The sequence below is a fragment of the Schistosoma mansoni genome (assembly GCF_000237925.1).
Source record: "Schistosoma mansoni, WGS project CABG00000000 data, supercontig 0037, strain Puerto Rico, whole genome shotgun sequence".
Taxonomy (NCBI): Eukaryota; Metazoa; Platyhelminthes; class Trematoda; order Strigeidida; family Schistosomatidae; genus Schistosoma; species Schistosoma mansoni.
The window spans coordinates 1,695,161-1,709,856 of NW_017386026.1; the positions used below are offsets into that span (position 1 = coordinate 1,695,161).

General features: G+C 32.1%; 1 protein-coding gene across 1 annotated transcript in view; it reads right to left on the reverse strand.

Moving 5' to 3' along the window:
* Nucleotides 1–2,201: 2,201 nt before the first annotated feature.
* Nucleotides 2,202–14,696, reverse strand: part of Smp_130050 (hypothetical protein) — a gene marked incomplete at its 3' end in the record, with an annotated part of 16,860 nt that continues 4,365 nt past the window's right edge. The window contains exon 2 of the mRNA XM_018790779.1: nt 2,202–2,591. Within this exon, the coding sequence (XP_018646016.1) occupies nt 2,202–2,591 (390 nt within the window). The remainder of the gene's footprint in view (nt 2,592–14,696) is intronic.

The window sequence follows — 14,696 nt, forward strand, 5'->3', positions numbered from 1 at the left end:
AAATTGCGGTTACATCACATTTATGATACATGATTAGACGTAGTGGGAATCGAAAACAGTCCACCTTGTCAATTAGTCATCACCAGTTGGATGTTAGCAGGTCAAGAATCGACATTTGAATCATGTTCATTCTTTTCAAGGCATATTGCCAAACACGACGATGTCTCTGATTGCACTTTTTTATGTTGTGCAGCGAAAAGTTATAAACGATTGATAGAAATAATGATTTCTTAAAGCAAACAGAAAGAGATAACTTGTTAAATTATCTTCATGACAGGAACAGGTGGCCCAGATATTCAAACAGGCCGCCAGAAGCAGAATTTCGTTGATAAATGTGTTCATACATGTCCCTAACATGATGTGATGGGAAATTTGATTAATTATACCTGCAACATACTACTGAAATAGCATTCGAAGTTATAAACAATCTATTTAAACATTTTATCCGCATCGGCACCCTATAAAGTTAATAATCTTGAGTTTATTTGATAGATGACAACACAGGGTAACATTAGTCCACACAACATAAAAACTTATTTTTATGTTTACATTTCATTTTACTTATATGTTTAAAAGTAGTTTACAACAATACGCCCAATATTTTGGCGAAAGGCAAATAATTGATAACATAATACTTAATGATTTGAAGTTTTTATGATATTGAATGCTCAAACTTTCAACGCTGATGAATTCTGACACATGGTAAAACATTTACTTCAATTGTATGATTTCGTACTCACTAACTTATTCATAATTAGTTAGTATGTACTTCTACAGTATTTTTTTTCGTACGTTGATTACACTGAATTTTTAGTATTTAAAAAGATTTCATTGGACAATCATTACATTTCCTGAGAAACGTCTGTGCATTCTCACTCAAAAAAGCCGAATTTTCACTTCTTGTAGTTTTCTTAGTACCCTTCCAGTGATGACCTCAGATTGTATAACCTTTGATCAGTTAACCATTTATTAACAACATCATTTCGATTTTCAGTATATTTGTCTTGCTGCTGATCACTAGTTTTTTAAACCATGAGGTCAAATTTCCATACCTATTAAATGCTTGATATCTCACATTATGTCTCAATAGGTTTATCACTTCAATATTAGAATAAGATTTGTCTCTTCCATACACAGGAGACTAAATATTCTTTAATATATTTTTTATATACTGCTTTCTTCATACCTTCTGTATATTTGAACTGATGATTCGTATAATTTATCCGTAAATACTAGGTAATTTCAACAATTTTATTTCTTAACTAGTTTAGTTTGGTCATTATTCAATGAAACTGATTGTTTTCTTCGATTTCGCTTTATTTTTCAATGTTTTAGAGTACTTTCAATATCGTCATACAAATTTAGGCATTCTCATTCACATTATTATTATGACTACTAGCATTACTAACTACATAGAACTAACTGTGTAATGTCAATCATTGTTGTAACTGACGTACAAATTGTCTTGACGAATCTAATGACGAAACACATATACGTAAATATAATGATAGATCTTTATCTAACATGATTTTCATGTGCATGTAGCATCAACGATGTTATGACCATTGAATACGGTACGAGGAACATTTAACTAGATCATTACGTTTATAAACTTGATCGTAATTCTGTTTCTGGTTACCATTCAACTAATTTGATAAACTTCCTTAATAATGATTTCAACTATATATAAAATTACTAAAAATCTCCACAAAAAACCTGCTTATCATATGCTCACTAGTGACTGGCTCTATGAGGTATTTCCTGTAGTTCTAGTGAGAAGCAGAACCCAGTGGAGTTCAACCAGGTCTGTTGGGAGATATCAACTCACTGAAGACAATTGGTGAACGATTGCCCGATTTCATGGATTGGTCGAAGTTAGACATTAACACCGTTAGATGCCGGCTCAGTGGTCTATTCGGTTAAGTGCTCGCGCACGAGACTGGTGGGTCCTGGGTTCGAATCTCACGAGGCGGGATCGTGGATGCGCACTACTGAGGAGTCCCACAATAGAACGAAACGGCCGTCCAGTTCTTCCAGGTTTTGCATGGTCGTCGAGCTTCAATTGACTCATGATTTCAACTACATATAAAAAAATTACTAAAAATCTCCACAAAAAACTCCCATATACTTCATTAATTAATTTATCTAATTAAATAAGTCAATAAATATTTGATAATCTTCATTGAATAACAATATTAAGTTTATTTACTATTTCTCATATATAATTCATTTTGAGCTGAATCTAATTCTATACGTAATGCATGAACAAGTTTAATTAAACTAACATTTAAAAGTTGTAAACTTCTATTATTGTAATGTTGATCAATCTTTACCGAAGGTAAGTTATAGTTGAAATCTGTTTGAACTTGAAAATCATGTGTACTTTTTAAATTTTCATCATATGTTTGAACACTGGAACTGCATAAATTTGTTGTCATGTCTTTGGATTGTGTTAAATGTGTACAATTTCTTTGATGAATAAGTTCTTCTTCTTCTATGGAACATGTTAAAGTTTGAATACCAACATCAACTGTTGATTGTATTTCTTGAGATGATTTATAATTTTCTCGACGTATTTCGCCTAGTTCAGCCTGTCAGATGAGGAAAAAAAGTTGATATTTATCATAAAACTTTCATATATACTATGGTTTAATAACTTTTCACAGTAAGCAAAATGAAATGTTTTAAAGATTTTGATTATTTTGCTTGAATAAATAACTGACTAAGGCAATATATTACTTATTAGATGTATATAGTAATATTTAATCATTGGGTTATGATTTAAACAAACATCTTTTACTCTCTGGAGCATAAATTGATTCAGTACCTAGTAGATATATTCGTAAGCCCTCAAATGCCCTAGTACGGTCGAGAGTGGGGAGAGTCCGCTCGCCCTCTCGAAATGCTATCACATGGCCACGCGTATATAGCCTCAGCCAGGGAAGTCCTACTCACTACCTTCTCACAGTGGCAGGGGTGTTGTTTACGAAATTGAGAGGACGAAAAACGAATGTCCGGCGTTTTAACCGGGTTTGGTGGACACGGAGAGTCTACCTAGGGGAGTTGGAAAATCCTGATTCCAAACTAATAGTGCACACGGGTTCCAGTATCCTGAGGGAACAAATGGCGTATGAATCAATCGTTGGTCACCGGCTACCATGAGACTGCATCTCCTCACGGTGCTCCACTGACTTTTGGATCAGACCTTTAGGTCAAAGGCTCCGAGTGTGGCCCCCTAAGAAAACAACCTGTTTCAGTCTGGGCACCTGGGTAGTATCACAGCCCTCACACAAATCGAATGAGATTTGTTGGGCACATATGTATCTGCTGTTTCCTTGTACCAATATTTCTGTGTTTAAATAAATAAATAATATTTGTAAAATTTCATTGTATTTAGTCATGGAAATAAAATTAATGATTGAATAGTATGGTTAGAAACATTCTTTACTTAAACGTTCAACTTTCCAAATATCTTTGATATCTTTGTATCATACATTAAGTTTGTTATTCGTTCCAAAATAACAGCTATTTTTTCTGACTACACACTTCAGTTAGAACTGAAGCAGATTATCTTGATCTCCATATTATAATATATCGAGAATTCCTAAATGACAGTCACTTGACAGTTCAATGACTTTATGACTTGAGAAGAATTTCCAGTTAATAATAGCTGGGTATTACGTTTGCTTACAAATCTACAATTAGTTTAACATGATGGTCTATCAAGTGTCACGTATATTATAATCAATGTTTTGATTGTGTAACCAACTTGTGACTGTATCTGAGATGAATTAACATGAAAATTCGAAAAAAAAACACTTGTTAAGAGGTTATTTATCTCTCGTTGATGAGCATTATTGTTTATTATTAAGTTTAAGAATACTCTCAAGTTATCTACAAAGGATATCCAAGCGAAAAAGATGGTTTAGTCAGTGACATTACTATTACGATATAATAAATATTTTGAGTACGCTTTACAATCAAAGACTATTATTTGGTTAATTTACATCTAGGCAGAATGGAATGATGGAAAAACTCTACCTAGTTTCATTAAAAATTGAAACAACCCATAGATTTGATTGTCCCCACTCGTGTTCTGTTCACTACAGTACATGCCCAGTTTTTTCCATTATTTAAATAATAAGGTTCATAGTGAAGTCATTTAATTTAAACGTTTAACGTAGAATTATAACGTCATTTAAATGATATAATTCACAACATGAAATATGTTAGAAGAACCAATGTTATATAGCATAATAATAACTGAGTAACTGATGGATCTTGTACCCCAATATACCTTGTAACGGTATAGCGAATACAGCAAACAACTAGAACTTACATTTGCATTCGACTCAATAAAAACAATCGAAATACTAGTCAAACCCCCAAACAGACATTGTTACAAATCATACGTATTTATAAAGTTAGATACAATTTTAATATCGTGTTCAAAACAAGTAAAGGCTAAGTATCTTTCCGTTGTCTCAGTCTGTATATATAGATCACTAGATTTGTTATCGAAAATACAATCAACTCATAACTAATGTTATTCGTATAGAATTGTGAAGATTGATGAATTTCACTGAAATTATGAATCAGTCAGTGTTAGACTACCATTGAAAACCTCAAAGCAATGAATGACCATCTCGTCCTTGTATTAGATTGCTCAACAGTACATATCCACGATCCTGTATGTGTGGCTCAAACATAAGACTTTTGATCTCGTGCGAAACTGCTTAACCTCTGGTCACCTAATCCAGCATACAACGATGTTAATGCTTAACTTCAGTCAATTCATGATATTCTTCAACCACCTTCCATTGCTTTTAATTAGTCTCTGCCACGCATCCGACGAGGTGCTCTTCAGCTAGTTCTGGCTTCTTACTATAACTTCAGAAATTTCCTCTTGAAGCTAGTCAGTAGTGAGCACATGATAATTATCATTACAAGGTTGTGGAGGTTTTTGAGTTTGATTGAATCCGTGACCAGTGTAATTCAACCGCGTCGGGTGTGAAGTAGTTATCCATCGAAGACATTAGAAGATGGTCGCATGACGTCGTATATGGACATTAAACATTAACACCCATGGGCGATGACTCAGTGATCAGGTTTTGAGTCGGCGTACGAAACCGAGGTTCTTGGGTTCGACTCTTGCATCCACAGTCGTGGATATGTACTGCTGAGAAGTCCCATACTAGGATGAAACGGCCATCCATTGCTTCTAGGTTTTGATGGTCATAATTTCAACATAACTAACTTTGTTAGTTCGAATCCGAAGTATCATCTTTATATGAAATACTAAAATGATATTTAATGTTTCTTTTTTTTAAAATATCAACTACCGCCTTAATATAACTATCCATTATAAAATTCGTATGCCTGAACACAGATTACCACGACGCGCTATGCTGACTAGCATTGGCAATGGTTGGAAGAAAATTAAGGGTGGCCAAACCAAAACGTGTCATCAGTGCTTGAAGTCACTAACTTCTAGTTTCAGCCATGTTGGTCGATGCAGACTACTTGGTTGGGGTCCGCGTGACTATCGTAATCAATGGTTGGAGACTCTAGGTGATATGGCTGCGAATCAATCACAATGGCGTAGGTGTATACACTCTTTATCTTCCCTTAAACTATGAGATTAAAATTGCTTCATATCTCTCTTCCTTCCTGTACTATATCCTTATATACAACCTTTCTTTATATACTACCACCACTAAATTAACTACCTCTATGAATCCGGTGTTAATCTTGTTGTGCTAACGAGGTATGGCAACTTGGACCGATGCATATATGTGCCTGGTCCTACATTGTAGCTGACTGACTGACTGAAATTGAACAAAACTGTTAGATCGTTTAACACTACAGATAAGATAAATCAACATTAAATTTTCAATCTAGATACTAATCAATGTAACCCCCATCAAGTATTTAAATGTAAAATAATATTTTCAAAATAAAACTATATTCTACAAAAATACTCTTTCATCTACGGTACTGAAAAAGGAAGAAAAAATTAATAAAATTAGAAAAAAATGATTTATTATTCTCAGTTGTCCATTTGTTAGTAACAACTTTTAATCAAATAATAACAACTAACTATCTCCTATCTAGTTTATATTCAAAATAAATATCATATGTTTATCGACCCTTTTATAGTAAACTTGTCATATGTCCTATATTCTCTTGTTCTACTTTTTTTTTATCAATAACATCTTGTTTAAATTTTTTAAATCCTTAAAATTCCTGATTTTTTCATTTCTAATCAAAAAATATTTTTTTGGTTTTAAAAGTCATAAGTAACTGAATCAATCAATAATTAAAACAAAAAAATAAAATTATAATTTTTTTTTCAGTTTTTTTTCTTTCCAAGCATAAAACATCCATAGTTGTATTATCATTTTTATTATGGTTACTAATGTTAGTTAGAAAATAAGAAAACTGTTTTTAGAAAATAATTTTTAATTTCTTATTTTATACTACTGATTATTGATGATTAGAATACTTTTTCTTTCAATGTGTGATATGATTCTCCTATTGGACTATAATTGAATTTATGCATCTTTTGAACTGATAAAACTTTAAAAAAAAAAAGGAAAACATTACACATTGTATAACATGTAGGGAAAGAAAAGTTGATTTCCTGATTAAAAACTTACTCCAATTTATACTAGTAATCTCAATAAATCAATAATCTTTGATGGGAATATATACATATAAATATATATAGGATGAAAGTATACCCTAAATAACTTAACACTTAAAAAGAAAACTCATAATATGAATTATAATAAGTTATTGTTATATAGAAACTCAAACGATACTTATAATTTATTACACAAATTACTTTAACAAATTCTTTAGAAAATGTCTAGACAAACATATTGATTTTGAGGGTTTTTCATTCCAAGAGAAAAATCCATCGCTTTTTACTGATTCCAATAATAATAATAATAACGTATTAAGCAAAGATGGATAGTGACTAGCAGTGGAATATAGGATGAGCGTTTCGCCCTATTTGGGATCCATCAGCTGGATGTACCTGCATCTTAGAGTTGATGTTCACTCCGGGACTCGAACCCAGTACCATTCGCTTCAAATGCCATCGCGTTATCCATGCAGCTACTGAGTCCTGATAGCTAATTGCTTGTGCAGTAGGGTGAAGTTTAAATTCATTTAGTATTGTTTGTTTGAACCTTCCCATTGATGTTTAGGATTGCGATTGATCAGTCTGTTATTGGCATATATGCATACTGCCTTGAATTTGTTATAATTCATAAGCATTATAAGCAAAGATGGATAGTGACTATCAGTGAAATCCAGGACGCCCGTTTCGTCCTATCTGGGACTGGTCAGCTGGGTTTTGAAGGACTTGCATCCATCTTTGCTTATAATGCTTGTGAATCAATGCTATATCGAGGAAATACGCACAGTATATATTTATGTCAATGAGACTGATCAATCGCAATCCTAAACACCAATGGGAAGATTTAAATAAACAATACCAAATAAATTGAAAAACGTATTGAGACCTAAATATCTTTGATAATTTAAGAAGATTGTTATATCTAGAGCTTAGATTCTTGCTATGTCGCGTACTACTAGACTACCTGGACGATCGAACCCGCAACGTTGCAAGAGAGAAGACAAAAGACTAGTAATTAGGAATGTTATTCCCAACACAGTGTTAATTATGATAATAAAAACGAAATCATCATTATAATTATCCAATCCGCACACAGGGGGTTACTAGCATTGTCCAATAGAGAAGCTACACGTAGTGATATCTGGAATAATCTTCCAAAAGCTGACTGGATGGAGAATGTTCGGCTCCTTCCGACCTTCCTCAAGTTCACCTGTGGACCGTCCTCACAAAGACATTTTGTAAATTAAACTATATTGAAATATTAGTAAAAACGTATTGTTTCAGTAATTCTTAAAAAAATTATTCACTTACTTGAAGGTGATTGAGTATTTCGTAATGCTTATAAATGCCTTTATATTTTTTTTGTAGGATTAACAGTGTTGATGAATTATTTGATGTGAACTACTCGTTAAAGAAACATTAATTAAGCGAACAATTTTTATTCATTAAAATCAAGATATAAAAGCACTTTAGTTGGTTAGTCAAAATGTCATTCATTAACAGAACATTGACCGATACAGGTGTATCCAATCAACTTTGAATTCACTTTATGAAGGACCACCATGATGTACATTTAGAAGATGAATTCTTAGGAAATCTACATGAGTTCGGTTAGTAATACTATGCAGAATATTTATCCTATTCGAGCTTGCTTCTACGATAAGAGGATTTATTGTCCTTCTCGATGAGAAAGTCAAATTCTACAACTTCGTCATTCCTTGGCAGAATATAGAGAAACTTTGGGAATCTAATACTCCTAGTAGAACGTGGACCTACACCATTCGTTTTCATATCTACAGACATCACCGGGTAGTTAAAATAGTAGCCGTAATTATGCCATTTAATGATGTCAATCTAAATATTCAGTAGAAGTATGAATTTCCCTAGGATTACATGTAATTCTTCCTAAAGAATGACAGCTAAAGTTAAAACTAGATCGACAACCATTCTCACAATTAGCCTTAGAGTGATTACGTAATTAACACACTTAAAAGTTTACATCAAATAAACTTCAAAATAGCAAGACCTGTGACCAAACTGCAAACAAAATGAATAAGTCGGTGACATAAAGAGACACTACTCAAATAGTTACAAATATTAATTCATCCATTTACTTACATAAAACCTCATCGAACTGCATGTGCAGTAATACTAATCTTTCCACTTGTTTAATAAAGAGATTTATGTAGTCAGAAACCATCATGAAGTCAGTTATCACAATATTATCATTTAGTTTAAATATCTTTCGTACACCTGACAAACCACGGCTCAAACTGACGAGAAATCTAGGACAAACCCTTGACTCTATTCCCTATCAACTATCTTACATTAAAATGTTTAGTTTTTTCCAGTACCCTGATTCCAATGCAAAATTATTATAATATTACCAGTTACAAATCGATCATCAATACTGTTGAAAGAGAAAAACATTTAATAAGATAAAAATCATTTGAAATTGAAAACAAATATAATATTTTGGGCTGTTTATTTATTTATTTGAAGTTACTAAGCAACCAGAATATTTTATTCAAACAAGTAGCCATTTTTTGCATGTGAGTATAAGAAACTTAGTCCTATAGTATATATATATATATAGCTTAATAGGTGTTACATTGAGCCGCTCACGCAAACCCATTTTATTAGCAAGAAAGCCAGTTCTTTTCAGAAATGTGAACTAAAAAAAACTTTTATGATCATGTGTTCCTAATAGTTTGGAATAAAACTACTGAATTGATGTTATATAAGTCATAAAGTGAGTTCTCATGAAAATAAGATTATTTCTACTCTACATAGTTACGATGTCAATTTGATACCTAAAAGGGAGAAACTTTTACACTAGGCAGTTAGTTATTGATGATGAATGTAAATATCAAGCTAATTATTGTGTAATAAATTTCAACCAATCAATGTAAAAGGTGAATTTTGTTACTAAATATATAATTGAACAGCAAACATTTAATCAATAAAAAAATGATTGAAGATATATCGGTCACTTTACTGAACAGTAATTCAGCTTTCATTAGTGAAATGACCCAAGAACACAATCACTTATCAAGATAAATAATACGATGGTAGGAACAGAAAAATATTACTATCCCAAGATGTAACAAATTATTTATCAGGTTCTACGATGTTTGTATTCACTTTTAATTTGACATTCCTGTTATTAAGATATACAAATATATAAGCATATATATAATTATAACCAAAGATGGATAGTGACTAGCAGTGGAATCCAGGATGCGCGTTTCGTTATATCTGGGACTAGTCAGCTGGATGTACCTGAATCTCAGAGTTGATGTTCACTCTGGGACTCAAACCCAGCACCTTCGCCTCAAACGCCATAGCGTTATCCACTCGGCTACTGAGTCTTGGTAGCCACTTGCTTGTGCGATGGGGTGAAGTTTAAATTCATTTAGTATTGTTTGTTTGAATCTTCCCATCTATGTGTTAGGACTGCAACTGGTCAGTCTCTAATTGGCATATACATATAAACGTAATCTTTTGGTGAGTAACAATTAAATTTCAGGTAGAAGTGATTTCATAGTGATAGAAATTTGTGCTAGATATATTTATTCATTTAAGAACAGATCAATTCAATAGATAGAATGTTAGGCTTACAATTTAACACTTAATATAAAATTACAAATTACTCTCAATGATCCTTGCTAATGCATAGATCATGAGGTAATCTTTTGATTTGTATATTAAATGATACTATTAATTTTAAGAAAAGTCGAAAAAATCACTTCTCAACTAGTTTTTCATCATGGCACTTCACTAGCATACATATGATTTGCAACAATGAAACAATACTCATATTCTCTGAAGAAGTGGCTTACACTGAGTCACGAAACGTCAGAAAATCTAATGTTTCTACTTATTGGGATATTACAAATATATTAATTTATTCATAACAATCTACCTAATGCTCAATTTATTTAAAACTATCAAATCAAAACTTGGTAATGATACCTACATACATTCATTCTATTTAACTATTAACAATTCAGATTACAAGTAGAACGATCTACTGAACGGAAGCAACAAGGAAACAATTTTTCTTCTTAAATATATGCTAAATACATCATTCACCTTAAACGATGAGTAACATTACTCACATTTTATTTTCCTTCATCAAAATTTGTCATACCATCATATTTGTTTGAAATTCATTATGTGTATACCAAATTTTATTCCAAGAAATATCCATCGGTCACCTATACATTAATCTAAGTCTATTATTTTATTTATTTATTTAAACACATAAATATTGGTACAAGGAAACACCAGATACATATGCGCCACACAAATCTCATTTGATTTGTGTGAGGGCTGTGATACTACCCAGGTGCCCAAACTGAAGCAGGTGGTTTTCTTAGGAGGCCACACCCTGAACCTTTGACCTAAGGGTCTGATCCAAAGGCAGTGGAGTATCGTGAGGAGATGCAGTTCCATGGTGGCCAGTGACCAATGATTGGTTCATTAGCTATTTGTTCTCTCAGGATACTGGAGCCCATATGTTTGTATAAATAATTTCTGATATTCAAAAATAGAAAATTTATAGCATAAACATAAATAAAGTCTCAATGACATTTTCTTATTCAATTTCAATCAGTAACAATCAGATTTTAAAACAATATTAAAGTTATAACTTTTCATTTATTCTCTTCAATAGGTTACTATAGAAATAAGGATTAAAATTTTCTTTTTACCATTTCTTACTTATCTAATCAAAAAAAATCTGTGTATAAAATAGATCCGTTATTCAATGAATAAAAAAATGTTTCTTTTTTTTTGAAAATGAGAAATGTACTTGTGTTTTATCACACAATTCAATCCTGACCTTGACTTTAGAAAAAGAAAAAAAGAACTATTATAAAAATAAAAGTAAATCAAAATTTTAAATCTGATTAAAGCGCTAAAATCAATTGTATTAAAACAATACTATTATGTGTTGTTATTTATTGAATTTTAAAAAAAAAAAAGATTTCTGTTTCAGGAAGTAGAAAAATATTTTTTTTCTATAAAACATTCATAGATATTTTAGTTTCTATTTATACTTCAAAGGAAAAACAAACAAACTGATTCTTGAATTTGATATGTCCTTTTTTGCTAAAGAAATAAATCCAAGTCGTCATAAACTATCCGAAAATTATAATATAAAGGAAAAAGCTGAAATGTTTAAAAAATTCATTTTAAATTATCAGAATATTAAGAAAATGAAATATCAATCAATATGATATCGCTACTTATTGATTCTATTTACAATATGGTAATAATTTGAATAATTTTTTTCTGGTTAGCGAGTTGGTTTTCTACGGGATGGGGTCGCTAACCCCATGCCCAACCCTCCTCTTTTGTCCGGGCTTGGGACCGGAAGTAGCCCGCGGAGGAGTGAACGATAACTTATATGAGGGAAGATCAATTTATTATTTAATGTAAAATTACAGAGTTCTTTGGTAAAATGTGAAAATCATATATATTGCATTTGGAAATCTTCTGTCAATTGTCCTTTACATCCTTTATGATTCTTCCAGTTCTTAAATGGGTTGGAGAATGCTGGTAGGCGGCCCATGCTTCATTGGGAATAATAGGCGTGAATAAGTAAGTAAGTCCTTTTGGTTTTCCTCAGTTTATTATTCTGAATCTTCCACTTCTGATCAGTGTTACATACTAATTATGTTGACAGACATAAGTAACATACATTACAACAATAATGTGAGTGACCGTATTATCATCTTTACATCAAAGTACTGATTATAGATATTCATTATCATGACTTACTGAATTTAAAACGGAAAGTAAATTGTTAAATAACGTTATATGATAATCATCGAAAATATGACAATCCTACCTCGTGTAGATATAAAGAATAGATTCATGCTTTGTTTCTGTTCGCCAATGGCAATTTAGCGCATAAACCATCGATTACATGGACATTGTTTAAAAATAGGTAGCAGAGAATCATATTAAAGTATTTATAAAAATAATTTGTAAAATATGATAAGTTTCAGATGTCAGTATAATAAAGAATCAAAATTACATTTAGAACGTTATTCGGGTGAACAAAACTTCCGTTTTATGTTAAAAGCTATAGAAAACATGAAACCATTTTACTCTAGCTCAGCTGTCGTGTTCTTATAGCACGATTATGAAATCAACCGTAATAAAACGCACATGAATTTGTAGTTTTACCATCAACTCGGAGTAACTGAAAGTGTTCATTGTGACCACTACGAACGAAAACTCTTTGTCTACAAAATATACTTAGATTATTGTTAGCAAAGATGGATGTTGACTGGCAGTGGAATCCACGACGCACGTCTCGTCCAATTTGGGACTCGTTAGTTGGATGCACCTGCATCTCAGAGTTGATGTTCGCTCTGAGACTCGAACCCAATAACGTTTGCTTCAAATCCCATCACGTTAACCACTTAGCTACTGAGTCTTGACAGTCACTGGCTTGTGCGATGGGGTGAAGTTGTAATTCATTTTCTGAACATCAATAGGAAGATTCAAACAAACAATACGGAAATGAATTAAAACTTCACTCCATCACACAAGCCAGTGACTGTCAAGACTCAGTAGCTAAGTGGTTAACATGATGGAGTTTAAATCAAACGCTACTGGGTTCAAGTCTCAGAGTGAACATCAACTCTGAGATGCAGGTGCATCCAACTAACGAGTCCCAAATTGGACGAGACGTGCGTCGTGGATTCCACTGCCAGTCAACATCCATCTTTGCCTATAATGCTTGGGACTTAAGGCAATAACGAGACGATGCGCACAGGATGCATATATATCAACAAGTGACTGATCAATTGCAATCCTAAACATCAATGGGAAGGTTCAAGTAAACAATACAAAAATAAATTAAGATTATAATTGTGATCATTATCATTACGATTATTATTACCATTCTTATTTCATCAGTTATGCTGCCACTTTTCACTTACCATTTTCCACAAATTTTCTGTTTTTCATCATCAGTACATTTGATATGAGTGTTCAGTCAGTTATATACAGACTGACGTAATACATGAAAATAAATATGTTCTACAGTATAGCACGATTTATAAGATTCACTCAGAATGGATGATATAGAACTTTTTAGTACATACATGTAAGAGAACCAGGTCAATTAATACAATTTGATTCAAGTAGGTGTTCGCATTATACATTTTTACAAGAAAGCAACTGAATGCCTCAACATAAATTATCACAGTCTTTATTAATTGCAGTCACACTCTACATCGCAGTTTCCTCCACTAATTATTTTCCTAAAGTAAGCACTTCACATTATTCGTTCATATCGTATACGTGAGATGATAAAAGTTGTGGCTTACACTATAGTGTATGGACTAGTGAATAATTACTTAAGTACAACTACCATTATAATGAAAATACTATAAATTCACACCAAATATGTCTATGCTGACAAATATCAAATACTTAATTAAGGTTATAGACATACACTTCTAAAGAAGTTCAGCTAGAAAAAGACCACTGCCCAGTACTACTCAGCTATTATCCTAAATGATTTCCACAATGTGAATGGTTTTCATCATGGAATTATCTTAGTTAGAAAACCAACTTAAACTAGGAATCACGGGATTAGTGGTATAGACTCAAAAGTAGTTTTGGAAAATTCTAAGACAAACATGTCATAAATATTCGCCACATATTTATTAGAGAAAAGGTTGGAATACATAATTGATTAGAACAAAGTAAAGGCCATGATTTTATTGATTCTATTCAATTAAACTATTCATCATGAACACAATAATAATTATTATTTATTACTATTGAAAGGAGCAATTTAAAATGATTGAAAGAATGACTGTGAAAGACTAAAGGCTTAGATGAAACGAAGTAAATGTAAATATATGGAACAGAAAAGAAGCCACAGTTTTGAAAACATTTATTTACCACACCTTTCACCATAATTGATGGTTTAAGATAGAAAAGTCATCAATTTAACATCACGAAGACAATATTTTAACAATACTGAACAAAACAATATAGATGAATGCAAGAAGAAGAAATA